The sequence below is a fragment of the Myodes glareolus genome, chromosome 4 (assembly GCF_982192425.1).
Source record: "Myodes glareolus chromosome 4, mMyoGla1.1, whole genome shotgun sequence".
Lineage (NCBI taxonomy): Eukaryota > Metazoa > Chordata > Mammalia > Rodentia > Cricetidae > Myodes > Myodes glareolus.
Genome location: NC_142029.1, coordinates 19467006 through 19483524, shown reverse-complemented (window position 1 = coordinate 19483524; position 16519 = coordinate 19467006). Strand labels below are relative to the sequence as shown.

The window sequence follows — 16519 nt, the reverse complement described above, 5'->3', positions numbered from 1 at the left end:
GTATAATATAGTGAGAGGGGAATAGGGAGCTTTATCAGCGTCTGCCTCTTACAGAGACTGAGACATGGGACCCTCTTGTAGAAAGGGGAGTGTATCAAAGCTTATCTTGCAGACATGAGAGAATTGTTTGGATTTGAATATTGTTGTTCTTAATACCTATTTCTATTACTTTTTAACTTGGTAACCACAAGTAGCTGCCAGCTGACATACGCGCTGTGAGAGCAGGATGTGTCTGGCTCCATATTTAGTTAGGCTTGCAAAAATGCTGAACTCTCTGTCTGGAATATGGTTATGTAGGGGGTGGGAAAGTGTATTTGGGGAAGCATAAGGGGGAACAATGGGGGCTTTTAAAATAATGATGTGTTTTGTAAAGTATGATGTATTTCTTAAAAGTCAAAAATAACCAATAATAAAGCTGTTCATGTAAGCCTGGTAGAAAAAAAATTAAAGTATAAATAAAGACAGCTTGAGCTATTCAGGGCTACTTGAGTGCAATCCACCTGGTGGTCAGATTTCTTCCTTGCACGGATACCCCTTCCCCATCTCAGGAACTCAACCAGAGTTGAGGCTGGACCCTGGCAAAACACAATCCTTTGCTGTAGAAATTCATTATTCCCTGCTGGTGGTAACTAAAACCACACCTGATCAGAACAGTTCAGCTAGGAAAACTTGTTTAAGGATAATCTAGTTTTAGTTTTAGTTATCTCAGAATGCAGTATAATATTGGGAATATAAACTGGGCAGTGGTGGTGCTTGCCTTTAATCCCAGCACTCAGGAGGCAGAGGGAGATGGGTTTCTTGAGTTCAAGGCCAACTTGATCTACAAAATGTGTTCTAGGATAGCCAGGGCTACACAGAGAAACCATGTCTTGAAATAAAATTGAGAATATATAGCCACAAATACCATCATGGGATAATACCAAACATGCCCCAGGTATCTGGGATCCTTGTGACTTAAAGTTAAGCAGGCAGGGATACCTCCCTTGGAACACCTGTCAATCCAGTCCTCTTGGTTCCATCAGGAAAGAAGGTCCACCTTTTTTCCCCCAGGGCAGAAATTAAGACCGGGGTGGGTAGGGCGGTGGTGGCACATGCCTTTAATCCCAGCACTTGGGAAGCAGAAGCAGGCAGATTTCTGTGAGTTGAAGGCCAGCATGGTCTACAAGAGCTAGTTCCAGGACAGCTGGGGCTATTACACAGAGAAACCCCATCTCAAAAAACCAGCTCCCCCCCCAAAAGACCTGGGTAGTGGGAAATGGATGAATGGGTGGCAACACCTGGGTAGTCGAGTTATTTACATCAATATCAAGACTTAGTTGCATATGAATGTCAAGTTTTTTCCCCAGAGGAAATCCTTTAAATTAATAATAAGCTTGAGAATATGATCTGGAGGAAAGATTAGGAAACATTCAAAGGACAGGTAGACGATATGTGATAGTCACCTGAAGCAGTTAAATGGTGTTTTTTTTAAATTTAAAAAAGTTATTACCTATCTGGTTTTGTCTGTGTCCATTCACACATATGTATGGTGCACATATGGAGGTCAAAGGCCAGCCTGAGGGAGGCAGTTCTTTCCATCCTCTTGTGGGTCCTGGGAATTGGATTCAGGTCATGGGTCTTGGTGGCAAGTGCCTTTAACTGGCCATAAAATGAAGGTGCAAAAATACTCCATTTTGAGAAAGAACTCCTTTTTAGACAAAACCTAACTGAGGGTGGGGTGGGAGTGAACACAGCCCAGCAAAGTCATAACACTTCCAAGAAACTGTGCCTGCCCTGGTCAAAGTGACCCACCGGGGTGTCCAAACAACATCCGCTTGCTTCAGACATCCATGTAGGCATTCGATTAAGTGCTGTTTTGAAATTCTTTCTTGCAGACAGTCACTGTTTTAAAATTCCCCTATATTCCAACCAATGAATTCAAAAGTTGCATACTTTACCCAATCCTGAAATGCCAAGGCTTGTGCCACCCTGCTTGCAGTTGTTCCCTTTAAAAGCCCATTACCCTGAAGCCTCCTGGCTGTTCTCCCCCACCTACTGTGTCAGAGTGTCAGATTAAGGTCCGCATTAGATAACTTGTAATCAATAAACCCAGCGTGCTTGCATCAGATACGGGCTCCGTGGTGGTCTTGTTTGGGGGTCCTGTGGCATAGCCATAACAAAACAACACTTTTTAAGTTGGTGAGCCAGGGAAGACTTACGGCATCCATCACTAAACAGTCCTGTCAGTGTTGGCAACCACTTCCTTGCATTTTTCTCATTGATAAAATGAAGCATTCTGACTGGATGGTTTTCCAAGTTCCTTCCATCTCTAACCTTTTCAGGGGAGCTGGAAAAAGCAAAGGATAGACATACACACAAAAGGAACGAGTATGATTGGTAGGGTCTCCTTCAGAGCTCATCAGGAAGATCCAAAATGTCTAGAGCATTAAATACACCAGAATGCCTCTATGATTCATTTAACAGGTACTATCTGAGCATCTGCCAAAACACAAGAAAACTCAGTAGTCAGTGACTAGCTGATCTTCCCCATAGGAAGATGACTGGGTCATTTGGATTTGATCCAGTTACCCTAGATAAATCCACTAAGTCGGGCTTGCATGAGTATCAAGTTTTATTACTGAACCATTTCTAGAGAAGAGTGGGTTTGGGTTTGCCAGAAACAAGAAGGCTGGTGCATTAGCCAGGGTTCCAAAAGGCACAGACTGATATTCTCAACATGTATTGAAAGGTGATTTATTAGATTGGCTGATAGGATGTTGTCCTGGTAGCCCAATGATGATTATATCATAATAGAGAGACTGAGAATCTGCTAGTTGCTCAGTCCATGAGGCTGCATGTTTCTGCAGTCCCAATCTGGTACTTAAGGCCAGGAGTATTCCTGGAGAGTTGCTGATTGGAAATCCAAAGAAGCTTGTTCTAGTATTAGAGAAGAAATGTAGCAACAAGACAGATGAGCCTGCCAGGAGAAAAGGCAAGCAGGTAGAAAGCAAAGTTTCCATAGTCCATAGCTTTTCAGCTGGGGTGCCATCAGAAGGTGCCACTCACAGTGAGGGTAGATTCTTACTGCTTTAAATGATCTTATCAAGGAAATTTCTTGTAGGTGTGCCTCCTGGCCTACATTGTAATTGATTACAGATCTAGTAAAACCAACAACAGAGATCAGCCAGCACAGTTGAATTGCTGAGAGCACAGCAGTCAGAGATTACATCAGATATTTCCCCCGGGTTTCAGCTGCAACAAGCATGGACTAACTCCCACAGTTTTAAGCAGCTCTGTAGTGCTGATTTAGCTGCTCCAGTCTTTCTTCTGTGCTTCATCTCAGCATCACAGCTAGTGTCTCCACAAGCTTCAGAGGATTTAGCATTGAAAGCATTGCTTGAAAAACGAGTCAACAAAGAAAGGGCAGGCTGAACACAGGCTTCAGAAGCAAGACCCACAGGCCCAGGGTTGACCGTGATGACAACCAATGCTTAGCATGATGGCTTTGTGCATCAAACATTGCTCTAAGTAGTTAACACTCTATAGCTCTCGACAGAGGACGTGAACACACCCTTACATTGCAGATGAGGAATCTGGGCACATGAAGATAAGGGAGAATGCTCAGTAATCGGCAGAGCTATAACTGAAGTCCAGGACTTGACCACCAAGTCCATTCTTGTAATTGCCACGCAGGACTTATTGATGGTGCCAGAAAATGGGAGAGGGAATAACTCTGGTTACTTCTTGGAACAGCTGAGCAAAGTCTCGGTAGAAAGGAATATAGAGGAGCCAAAATCTATGGTTAATATTACATCTATGAATAAATTATTAAGGAGAGTGGTCTTAACTGAGCTGGTGCAGTAGGGCATGGACAAGAATGTGTAGTTGTGTTCATAATTTTGCTCCAAAAATTATATGTTTGCATTTCAAACAGTGACAGAATACTACTAAAGAACGGGCTTTAGGCATCCACCAAGATGTGGAAAGCAGCTCGGTATTCAAGAAAGAATATTGGGCTGGCAACTGGAACTACAGTAAGAATTCCAGGTCCTTAAGGAAGTTAATTCTTCTGGGCTAGTCTCCTCATGTAAAAAATGATGGGTTTGGACTAGTTGGGAAATAAGGTTTCCTTCAGCCCTATTATTCTATATGAAATGTCAGTTACAGACCACTTGACTTCTTGGCAAACTTTTCTCAAATTTAGAGCTAAACATTTCTTCTGCACAATTATGAAGCCATTGTTTAATCCACATAATGGCAATAGGGTGGAAACTTGATTGTCTCAAAGAGGGCTTGGAAGTCTTTAAAAGAGCAAGCAGTGGTAACCAGATGCAAGGGAAGTGTAATTCATGTTTATGGGAGTAGGAAATTAAGCAGTGAGGACAAGACGTGAAGTTCAGCTCGCCAGAAACATGAACTTGAAGGCATTTGGTAACAGTCTAAAGATGTTTAGGTACAGAAAGGGATTATTAGCAAGTCTGGTCTTCAGTTTCCTTCCTCAATCATTTTTTGACAGACAGGTCGACAGTTTTGGAGCTAAGGGTCAGGGGCTGCCAGGTCCAGAGCACAGGGTCCCTCTGTTAGCAGTGGCCTCAGGGAAGCAGCTTCTCTTTCACTGTTTGCCTCCAGGTCCTGATGTATCCTTCCTGGCCTCGGCTCAGAGGAAGTGCCGAACTGGAGTGCCAAATGGTAAGGTTCTTGGGTGTCTTCATTCAACTCTTCCCAGCGATTCTCCCAGGAAAACCAGGAGATGTAGGCAAGGGGAATCAAACTTCCCGCGGGCAGCGTTGAGGCGGGTCGTAAAGGGGAAAGGACCGGAAGTCGCGGTTGCCATAGCCGCCGATGTGGCCAGCCTCTTCCCCATCTTATCCTCCTCCGGATCCTCCCGCTGTTTTCACGAGACCCGGAAAAAAAGCCAGAACGAGGAAGTGCTGACGCACCGGACCGCACAGATACCCCCCGAGGCTAACCACTCGGACAGCCAGCAGATCTGGGACGAGGACCAGACCGGAAATGGTGGTTTCCATGGCAACGCCTGAGCGGGTTGCCTGGGAAACGACCCCTTTTGGTCTCTTTGAATCTTAGCTGTAGCATTACCTCCAAGGAGGATCGAACATCCTGGACTGTCTCCTGCCATGATTCCCGGGAAATACCGCTCCGTTTCTGGCCGAGCTGCAAACAACGTGAGCTGGGCCTTCCTGCTTTTTTCCCTTTCCAGTAGTCTTGTCTTCTCTGACTGGCGTCTTTGTCCTAGGTGATGGGCTGCATAACTGGGACCAGGGCCGCTCAAGCTATTGTCTGACGGAAGCTAGGGGTTCATGGGCTAGTCCAAAGCACTCGAAGAGTATTTGAATATGGTATGATGGGTCTTTAAAATCTTGCCGAGGATCTGAGCTCCCAGAAGGTGGAGCTGGTCTGCTAGGTAAACATTGGGATTCATTTAGCTAGCTCCCACCCCCTTTCTTTCTTTTCTTCTCCTGAGAAAGGAACCTGTTCTTAGACACTCCCACCTCCTTCGTTCCTACACTGATATATTGGTTGACAAGAGAAATGGCAGGGATCAAAAGCCTGAGGTACAAGGTGGGTCGAATTGGTACCTCTGACATTTTAAAAATAAATCAATGAAAGCTTTTAATTCTTAGACGTCATTTTACAATTCTTCGGGAAAGTGGTTATTAACTAGAAAGGCAAACAATGATGGAGCATTTGACGGTGTTCCAATTTTTGTGATGCCTTTATATCGTGTGAGGGTTTATGTATGTATTTATGTATTAAGAATACATTTTGTGATTTAATTTTTATATTTCAGGTGAACTGCGGACTTCATCTGGTTATTCAAACGTCGTCACTTTCTGACAAAAACAAAGTAAGATTTAAGCAGATTTGTATTTAAGTTGAAAATATATGGTCAGATCTTTTTCACAAATCATTGCATGTTTTAACAATAGAGTCTGACCTGGAGATTGAGTATATCTATTTTGGTCTTCAATGTAAAGCATATTTTATTTTCTGCCTACAAAAAGCCAAATCACCCCCTTATATCAACTTAGATCATTCCATTGGTTACAAGAGTTCTTCCCCCCTTACATTTAAACATTTCTGCCAAAGGCATTTCTTAAAATTGGTTGTATGACATAACTTAATTAAGAAATGCTTTTATTTCTTAGCCATAGGTAAAATGATGTTGTCATTCTACTGGTGGCATCTTGGGAAGAATAAAATGTAACATTTAGGAGGGCTTCACTCTTTATTTCATTTCAAATCAGAGAAGAAAAACTGGCTTAGCAGTGGAAATATTGTTAGAATGTTTTCATAATGTACTGAGTGTAGGATTCTTGTGTGTGTGTGTGTGTGTGTGTGTGTGTGTGTGTGTGTGTGCTTCTGTGTCTATTTATGTGTCTCTGTGGAGTTACAGGCAGTTGTGAGACACCTGTCATGGGTGTTAGGAACCAAACAGGTCCCATGGAAGAGCAGAAGTGGTCTTAACCTCAGAACCATCTTTCTACACTCATACCATTTACCTGTAATAGCTTTGAACTCTCCAGAACTGCTGGCTTCATTTAATTCTGAGATGAACCCTTTTCTTCCTTGCCCGCCTCACCTGAGCACTCACACATGCTCCCCCACCCCATGCTATTTATATACCATACACTTCTCCCTTTAGCCAGAGTGGTCGTGTTCAACCATCACAGTTCAGTTGTTTCCTAAGGAGTTCTGAAATAGGCATCCCTGGATTTCACAGACAGCAGCAGGAAGAGAATCAACAAGGGCCTGAGGAAGGTGAATGGAGGGGAGCCTGCAGCCTCTAAAACGTGAAAATAGCAATACTCCCTTGTCTGACTCCCCTGCTCTCATCATTTGATCATCTTAAATAACAGCGGGATTAATGAAAAATGTATTTCTTATTAATATCAGGCATGGTGTATTGCTTGTAAACCTTTCCTAATTGTCTTTGCCATGTGAGTCCTTTTCTCCTGTTACAGTCCTCTTAGGAGTGCTGTGTTTATTCCAGCATTCTTTTTGTACCATTCACTGTTTGGAGTGTAGCCATGTAGTGTTCACGGTGATAAGATGCAGATGCTGATGTGGTGGTTATAGGATGAGTAAATGAGGAGCATCATAAGCCTCAGAAGATATATTTCTAAAGTTTCTGTTGTGAAACATAAGAGGTCATTCTGGTTTTGACTTTTCAGGCCTATTGTGAAAAATATTTTTTTAAAGTATTTTAAAGATTATTAACTAATTTTAAAATTAACTTTTAAAAATTCTTAAAATTTTTTAAAAATAAAAATTATTTAAAAAGACAGTTAACATTCTTCTTAAATATGCAATTTTATTATGTTAAAATATGACATTTAAATGATTTTAAAAATCAAAAACAGTTCCATTAGCTTTTATTGTTTGCATTTCTTTTTTATTGAGCAAATGATTCTTTCAGTCATGGTATTTGGGGAGGGATTGGAACTATTTTAATCTGATCTTCTATAACTGTTTTAGACTTTGTGTTTGGAAAATTATACCTCCCATGCAAATTCCAACTTAGCCCGTTTTAAATTTACAACTCAGTGGCATTAAGTATATTCACAGCGTTGTGCGACTGTCACCTCTGTTTAGTTCTAGAACATTTTCATCATTCCAAACATAATCCCATATTTATTAAGCAGTTGCTCCCTATTCCCCACTTATTTTAACCCTCTGGAAACCACAAATATGCTTTCTGTTTTTATGAATTTTCCAATTGTGTGTAGTTCATATAACTGGAATAATATGTGGCCCTTCCTGATGTTTTCAAAGGTCAACCTTTTTAAAGGCATATTTTATCTTTTACGTTATAATAAACTTCATTTCTTCATTACTGTGATTTTTTTCTCACAATAACTTTTCTTAAATACTGTATTGCAGGTTGAATTCAAGCTTACTAGAGAAACACCATCATTTCCTGGCAGACTGTTGCAGCATGACTTGGAGAGAACCTACTCCAGTAGGCAAGGTACTGTCAGAACAGAGACCAGGTTCGCTTCTTTAAACTGTTGTTTCTATGACTAAACCTGAACTACAAAATTAAATAGTTCAGTGGTTACAAAATTGGTTTGATATTTGTTTAAATTAGAATTGGTGATATAGATCAACACCACCCACTCACATACACACACACACACACACACACACACACACACATAAACACACACACATACCCCATAGTGAATTGCTTCCAGTGCATTAAAACAAAACAAACAGAGCCCAAGAAACTTATTTTAGTTGGAATGTAGGTTACAATAGAGACTAGGAAAAGAATGTTTTGATCTTAGAAATAAAAATAATGGCTAATCTGAGAATATGGGAAGACAAGTGTTTTGAAAATAAGAAAACAGTGGGAAGTTGGGAATAGGAAGAAGGCGTCGTCTTCCCACACGGTCACACTGTTACACGGTCGCACGGTCACACTGTCACACGGTCACACGGTCACACGGACACGCTGTCATACAAACACAGGCACTTCATCGCTAGAAGCCTTCAGCTTGAGGTGAATCATTTGCAAGTTTGTGAGAGGTGCAGCTTCTTGGTGCATCCCCCCACTGTTGCTCTTTCTGCTTTGGTCAGTTTGGGGTGGTGCCAGGGTGGTTCTGTCAGGGGTGGTGGTGATGTGGCTTGCAGACGGTCCTTGTACAGATGGTAGGTGGTAGGATTTGGCTGTACTTCTGAAACGTGTTTTTAAAACCAAAGTAAAGTCTCCTTCAGAAATCTGAATCTTAGTTGAGATAGTTATTTGGGATGTGCTAGTGTGGAGTAACACTAGTTAATAGCTGGTTCCACCTCTGCTTCTTTGGAGCACGTGCTGCCCCCACCCCGCCTTTGAATGGGACTGTTTGTATGATAAGGGATAAAATATTACCAAATATTTGCTGATGAGGACATAGTGTAGATGTATTGATTTTGTGAAGCCCAGAGGCAAAGTTTCATATATGAGAGCCTTGACCCATAAAATACAAAATAAAAATAAATTTAGGCAGAAAGAAATTGAATTTGCTTTTTCTTAAAAGGTCCCATTCAAAGCCATTCTCTGTGACAAGACGCTCATTTGATGTGTCTTAAATGCGGAATTGTTCATTCCCAGTGCGCCTCTTCCACAGTCCGGGCAGTGTTGTGTGAAGAAAGCCGTGCAAGTTGTAGCTGTTCTCTTGACTTCCGTTCTCAGTTTTATACAACCTAGAGCATACAACTCTGGAAAAAAATGAATTTAAGCTTTGTTGGGCAAGAAGACCTGTGTGTGATTAAACAGCACTGTCACATCTAGACCCCACCCCCATTCAGACAGTTATTACTTTAAAAATGAACCACACGCAACCACCAGCACAACATAACCATGGTTCTCTCAGTCAAAATGAAGGAGCTTGATGTCTCAAAACAAGTCGTCTAAAGTTTAGACTTCAGACTTGTAGGGTTTAGATTCCAAGGTGATTTCCTGGAGGCCTGGTGGGGAGTAGCTGCGCGGTAGCCTGTGTCCTCAGGTTGGTAAGAGCTGGCTTCTCCACTGACCCCTGCGAGCTCATCAGATCGCTTAAGTAATGGAGGGAGGAGGCGATGCTCAACTTCTGCCTCATGACAAAGGAGTGGGAAATCATGTCAGAATCTTGGTCATCATATGGTTCTCCAAGATGAGGCTCAGTGGACAGCCACTGCTGTGTGCTCTGCTCCCTGAACCGCCCGTCTCTACTACCACCTCTGCCACCTTGTCATGTGTCGTCCACCTGCTGCCTCTACCACCCTCTCACGTGTCCGTCCACCTGCTGCTTCTACCACCCTCTCTTGTGTCCTGTGTCCACCTCCTGCCTCTACCACCCTCTCATGTGTCCATCCACCTGCTGTCTCTACCACTGCTCTACCACCCCGTCACGTGTCTGCCACCTGCTGTCTCTACCACCCTCTCACGTGTCCCTCACCTGCTGTCGAGCCTACACCACCCCATCAAGCACTTTAACCAGTTGTAGATCATTTTGTCTCTGACCACTTTGAGACACTGTTTACACCAAAGCGGAGAAATTTCTGATTTTCTTTCTTTCTTTTTTTAAATAGAAATAAAATACAAAGTAGATTTTCAGTTAAGCTCCTCTAAAGTGGAAAGGCAGTTTATCTCCCGTTTGGCTCCTACATCTAAATTCTGCTGAGATGTAAAATGAGACCAGCTGTCGGGACCTTACAGATCGGGTCGGGAAGTCAGGGCACGTGTGACAGAAGAGTGATATCCAACCACCTGGGGGCAGTCTCATGTCAGCGCACACCCACGTAAATACATGGCTGTCCAGAGATTCAAGTCACCCGAGGGCAGTCCGCATGTCAGCGCTATACCCACGTAAATACATGGCTGTCCAAAGGTTCCTGTATGTCCCACTCACAGGATCTGTGTGTAGATTGTAAGACTTTTTTCACCTAATCGTTTTAGTCTTTTGCATCTACAGAAGGGTGTCTGTCACATCAATGGTAAATTGAAAATACTGACATTTGCATGTAAGAGGAGCTGAAATATGTAAGGATAGAATTCTTTCGTTCATGAAGAGTAAGTGAAACTTATTCTTTGATTATTTGCCTCTATATTCCAAATCATGGAACTCTTTGATCTTTTAAATCTCAGATTGCCTTGAAGTTCTTATAGTAATTCAAAAAACCTAATGAAATGTTAATCAAACAAAATGAGATTCTTTATTCCCTTGCATTTCCTTTCATCCTGTTCCACTGACCTTGGCATATAATCTTTATGCCGTAGCTAATCCTCGAGCGTTTCTGTCTTTGGACTCTACATCAGTGTGTTGGTTCTTGTGGCTTGGGGATCCTGCCAGCAAGTATTCCTCCCGTTTGATGTTTGTTGCTGAGCACAGTGTCAGCTCCAGGTGCTTGCCTCTTGGACAGCATGATTAGCTGTCTTGATGTTTCATGGTCTTCAGCAAAGTGAGATGTGAGCTCTGATTGTTTTATGGAAAGCATGAGATGGCCTGGAAAGGCCAGCTGATACGGGTACCACTGCCTTTCAGTTAAGAGGTGTGTGAGTGTGTGTGTGTGTGTGTGTGTGTGTGTGTGTGTGTGTGTGTGTGGCTTGATTTTAGGCTCTCGTCAGTAGTGATCAGAAAGTCTATTAACTTCTAGGTTAGGATTTTCTCTTCGGGTAGTCTAAGCAGCAGAATTCTGCAGTAGCCTTGGGTTCTATCATCCTACTGATTGCTCCATCAGGTACTTCCTTGTCCCTTGCTGCTTTCAGTGATGGTCAGTCTCCAGCGACAAATATAGCAGATAGCCTCTGGTGTTCAAAATTTTTAGAGTTTTTTCTCTTTGCTTCCAGACCACTCTGTAATCTTCTATTTCTTTAAAATATATCTTAGTGTTCACCTCTTCCTAATCTCATTTGTGATGTGTTTTATCTTCCACTAACTAGACACACTACGTGCAAAGGGACTGGTCTCCTTTTTAGAGTAGTTATACACATTTTTAAAATTTATATATAGATGTTTGCCTGCATGTGTATCTGTATCACAAGCAAGTTCAGAAGAGGGAGTTGGATCCCCCAGAACTGAGTTGGTTGTGAGTTGCCATGTGTGGTTACTGAGAATCAAACCTGGATCCTCTGTGGTAGCAGCCAGTGCTCTTGGCCATTGGGCTCCCTCTGCAGCTCGGTACTGTTCTTTTGTAGTCTGTCTTTTGCACATTGTTCTAACTTATTCATTTCATATGTGTTTTTCTCCAAGAAAAGTTTCTTACTATCAGAAACACCCAGCCAACAGCCTTTAGACTTCACCGGGTATCATATCCTTTCTGGGTCCCAGCTACAGAAGCCTCAGTTTGTCGACATCCACGTGCTGTCTTTGCAGCACAGAGAGGACAAACAAGGATGTGAGGTTTACGTCCGCTATCCCACGTTACTTTCTGTATCTATCCTATAGCAAAGTCATGTGTTGTGTAGCTTTGTGATAAACTTTTTGATATTTTGAAGGAGATGGAAGAGTAATAAGTCCGTCGCCTCGTAATAAGTCATCATGCATCTCATCCACAACAAACGTGACAGAACTCTGTGGGCTGGACATGAGAACTGCTACAAGCTCCCTGTCAGCATTTGGAGACTCTTCCATTCAGACACCTTCAAAGCCCAGAATCCGGCAGGGCTGTCATAGTGCTGGCCCCAATGTATCTGGTAATGAGGGGCGATCCTGTAGTGTATCGTGTGGTTGGCATGTAGTGTCAGGAGTTAGAGCAGTAAAGGGATCAAGACAGCACCAGAGCACATTAGTTCATTCAGCTGACCTGTAAGGCAAGGGAAGGCTACCTGGCACCCACAGAGCACAGAGTTTAGGGTTGAGAAGAAGACAAGCCCGGTGGAATAATCAGCTGCTAGTACGGAAGCTGTGGAAATGACTGGAAAAGCTGTCTCTGTAGGCTCCAAAGCTCCCTATATAAACAGTGACTCTAGCTTCACAGCTGCTATGATTTGCCTTAATCAAGTGACTTGTGTATCGTTTTCAACAGGTGATCATATTAATCTGGTGAGCTCATCAATGCCACCATTTCCCATTCTCCAGCGTTCCTCTGAAGAGAAGATTCTTTACTCAGACAGGCTGACTCTGGAAAGGTGAGCACATCTTCCTTTCTCCCTTTCTCAACATCTGCTCTCCTGTTTGCTTCTGGTCTTCCCTCTGATGTCACCTTCCCACTGTCTCCCCAGATGCATCCCTACCACCTACGCATGCTCACTCCCTTCTCTGCTTTATCTTCCCCCTTAGTGTTTACCGTTCTCTAGCATGTTAAATATTGACTTGTGTTTGCTGTCTGTGACCTACTAGAATATAATCTCCATAAATGGTGATTTTTGTTCAGTTGTGTTCTTGGGCACCTAGAACAGAGAGCCTGGTACAACATGGGCTCTTGATTAAATGCTGTAGAAGGAGGTGAATATGTATAAGATTTGGTGCCCTTCTTTATAACCAGGAAGGGATTTGTAATGGGATGGTGGGCATAGAATCCCAACAGATGGAACATCTGTGCTGTGCACAACTGGCTTTAGCAGGATGCAGCTGCTGCATGAGTTAGCTCTCCTGCATGTACCAGGGAAAGGCCCTGTTCTGAAGGTAGAGTTCTAGTTGAGACCAACCTTTCTCATGACAGCTTTAGAAAGCGTCACGATTTTGAAGTTCCCACCCTAAATACTGCCTTATGTTTATACCTTTCCCAGCAGCATTTCATGTTTGAAGGATTGTGTAGGAACTTCCCCTTCAGTCTTTAAAAACACATTCAAGAACAGTAACCTAGTCTTGTGTTACTTGACATTAGTAGGAGCCCTGTTTGTAAGACTGTGACTTAAGAAGTTTGGTGCTTCTATGGTAGCTCAGGGGTAGCTTGGGCAGCTTTAAAGATGAGTTTTTGGCAGGCTGAGTGTCTAGAATGGAGAAACCAGCACTGATTAATAGACACTTGCTTATGAAGAAAGTCAGGACCAAGGAAACTGGCTCTCCTTGAAGGATGAAGGCTGGCCGTGAGACGGTAGCACCGCAATGATACCATTGCTGTCATATGTGCAGACGACAGAGTTGGACCAGCAGCAGGGTACCACATGGAAGTCTTGTTTGACAGCCAGTGGGTAATAGTAGTGATTTCTGCGTTATTGTGTGTGTGGCTTCTTGGTCAGGGAACTGAGTGTTCAAGGGAAGACTCTAACCATAAGAAGTACTTGGCCTCACTGATTTAAAAGTAGGCCTAAAATATCAGGAAGACAGCATGTTCCAAGAAGGAAACAGATGTCAAATCATGGTCCTACACAGACATTTGATAGCGCAGGAGGTGCCATAACCCAAGGCTTTTACAGACACAGCAGAGCCCCCCCTGGGTGGGTAGGGCATTTTTTCCTCTCTTGCTCTGCTGAAGTGGCAGGGATTACTGGGGTAAGGGAAAGTGACTTTATTTCAAGGCTGAGCGGTTTGAGAAAGGAAGACAGGAGGTGATTTTCCCGTGTGGGTAGCAACTGATGCAAAGACGGGGGGTTGAAGCTTTCACTATGAGAGACAGACTGAGCAGAGAGGACATGATTCAAGTTTTGCTAAGAGCAAAGCTACAAACTTCAGCTAGCATATCTGCAATCATTTAAGTTATAGTTTATGTAACAGAAATGTCAGCTGTGAGCGTATAAAGCACGAGATGGATTCTAAATGTGATCCACACAGAACCGGTGCTACTGCACAGTGGTTTTTACTTTTCTCCTCTCTTAAATGAATTTCCCCAGAGTCTCCTCTCTCCCCCATACCTCCCCACCCTGCTCTCTGTCTCTCTTTCTGGGACAGGGCCTCACTCTTTATCCACTGCTGGCCTAGAACTCACTATGGAGATCAGGGTTGCCGCAAAATCAGATATTTACCCGCCTGTGCCTCTGCCTCCTTAGTGCTAGGATTGCAGGCGTGCACCACTGTGCCCAGCTTTAAGGGTCTGTTCTTAAAGCAGGATATCTTTACCACCATTAGCATTCCCTTTTTGTCCCTACTAACCAATTTTTTTTTCATTGCAACAAGAACTCTGATCCGTCCATATTCTGCCTGTGTTTATAACATTCTGGCTGGCTTTCTTCAAAACTCCCATTCATGAGGTGTCACTAAGGGAATGTTTCTAACAAACCACACTAGCATTGTTAAAGCATAGCCAGAGCTGTTTCCCTTGAAGAGCCTTTGACTCTCCATGCAAAATCTCCTAGGCCCTCCTCCTTCACCATGGAGGTTATGACGTGGGTAGAATTCTTCAAGGGTCATGACTTTATTTACTCCACAAAGGAGACAGAAGAAGTTCACTGTTTTGAATACGACCAAATACACACAGAATTGTGTTCCATCTGGTCTTGAAAACCATGAATATTCTGCAGAGTTAAAGCTGGTGTTGTACAATCGAATCCAGCATTCAGCCTCAGTAAAGGTTGCCTTACAATTAAGGGGCTTGGCATGGAATTTTCCATCAGTGTCCCCTGTTGTAGATGGCAAGATTTCTTCTCATTCTCATGAACTTTTGTGAGTCAGTGATTCTAAAATAAACCTGTTAGTATGGTTCTTGCTCCCATGACTTAGTCACTCAGAGAAATTTTGACATCAGTGACTGATACCAAACGCAGTTGTTTTTTTTTTTTCTGGTTTTGTGACCTGATTTGACCATCTAAACCTCTCCCAGAAAGACAATTATATTTGAAAGCTTTTGATATTAATGTCATGTGAAATTAATATTAGAGACTCGTTTTAAAATACAATGAGAGTTTAGACTTAACTTTAGTGATTACTCTTGTCAGTGTCCATGTCCCCCTTTCCCTCCCCCAATTCACAGTTAAATTTAGGTCTCTTCCCTGGGGTCAGGAAGTAGTCCAAATAACCTTTTTATTTTTAAAAAAATATTAATTTAATTGTATGCATGTGTGCTTGAGTGTATGTCTGTGTGCCACATGCTTTCCTGAGCCCCTGAATGTCAAAAGAGAATGCTAGAATTCCTTGAACTGCAATTTTAAGCTGAGTTGTGAGGTACTGGGAACTGAACCCAGGTCCTCTGTAAGAGCGGTAAGTACTCTTAACTGCTGAGCCATCTCTCCAGCCCCAACTTACGTTTCCCTTCTCACAACCTGGGTGCACAAACATACTACTTACTCGTATTTAATAGAGGAAGCCGGAAGAGGATGCTGACTCAGAATCTTACCTACATTTTTTTTTCTAGACAGAAGTTGACTGTGTGTCCTATCATCGATGGGGAAGAACACCTTCGTTTATTGAATTTTCAGCACAATTTTATAACTCGGATCCAGAATATTTCTAATCTACAGAGGTTAATATTCTTGGACTTGTATGATAACCAGATTGAAGAAATCAGTGGGCTTTCCACACTGAGGTCTCTCCGTGTCCTTCTGTTAGGGAAAAACAGGTATTTGTGAAGTAGTTTCTCTCCATGTGTGGGTATGTGCATGTGTTGCATGTGTTGGGAGGGTTTGTGTATATGGGGTGTGTGTGAGTGTGCACTGTACACGTGAGTGCATGTGCGTTTGAGCATGTGTGTGTAGGAACAGATGCATGCACATGTCTGTGCAGGTGCTCACAGTGTTGTAGAGGTGAGAGGAGGACCTTTGGTGTCCTGGCTGTCACTGTGCCTTTTTCCCTTGAGGCAGGTCTCTCACTGAACCTAGGACTTGCCTTTTGGGTATGTGGGGCGGGGCACCAGACTGCCAGCCAGTGAGCCCCAGGATATTCCTATTGTTGTACCCAGCTTTTATGTGGATGTTTGGGATGCAAATTCAGTTCCTTGCTTTTATAGGCCGCACTCTTAGCTGCTAAGGTCTCACGGAAGCAGTTCTTGCTTATAGCCTAATAGAATCCATAGAATGTTCAGGTGGTAAGTCACAGCAGACTAATTCTGTAGGTATTACTAGAGGAGAGCTTAGCGGAAGTCAGTGGTAGCACACTGGCCAAGCATGCATGAAAGCCTGGAGTTGAGTTCTAGCCCTGGAAAAATCTATCCTGATTTGCTCTGTGATACCCAGTCTGACAAT

At 43.0% G+C, this 16519-nt stretch overlaps 1 protein-coding gene across 4 annotated transcripts in view; it reads left to right on the top strand.

Annotated features, from left to right (window-relative positions):
• Positions 1–4840: 4840 nt before the first annotated feature.
• The window catches only part of Lrrc49 (leucine rich repeat containing 49), a 102099-nt gene continuing 90420 nt past the window's right edge, over positions 4841–16519 (top strand). The window contains exons 1-6 of one of the 4 annotated variants that reach the window (XM_048423488.3): positions 4841–5162; positions 5789–5845; positions 7882–7969; positions 11960–12157; positions 12490–12592; positions 15694–15897. In XM_048423488.3, the coding sequence (XP_048279445.3) occupies positions 5115–5162; positions 5789–5845; positions 7882–7969; positions 11960–12157; positions 12490–12592; positions 15694–15897 (698 nt within the window). In that variant the 5' untranslated portion in view covers positions 4841–5114. Of the gene's footprint in view, positions 5163–5485; positions 5560–5788; positions 5846–7881; positions 7970–11959; positions 12158–12489; positions 12593–15693; positions 15898–16519 lie in introns of those variants that run through there. The other 3 variants (XM_048423489.3, XM_048423490.3, XM_048423491.3) reach the window with 3 other exon arrangements.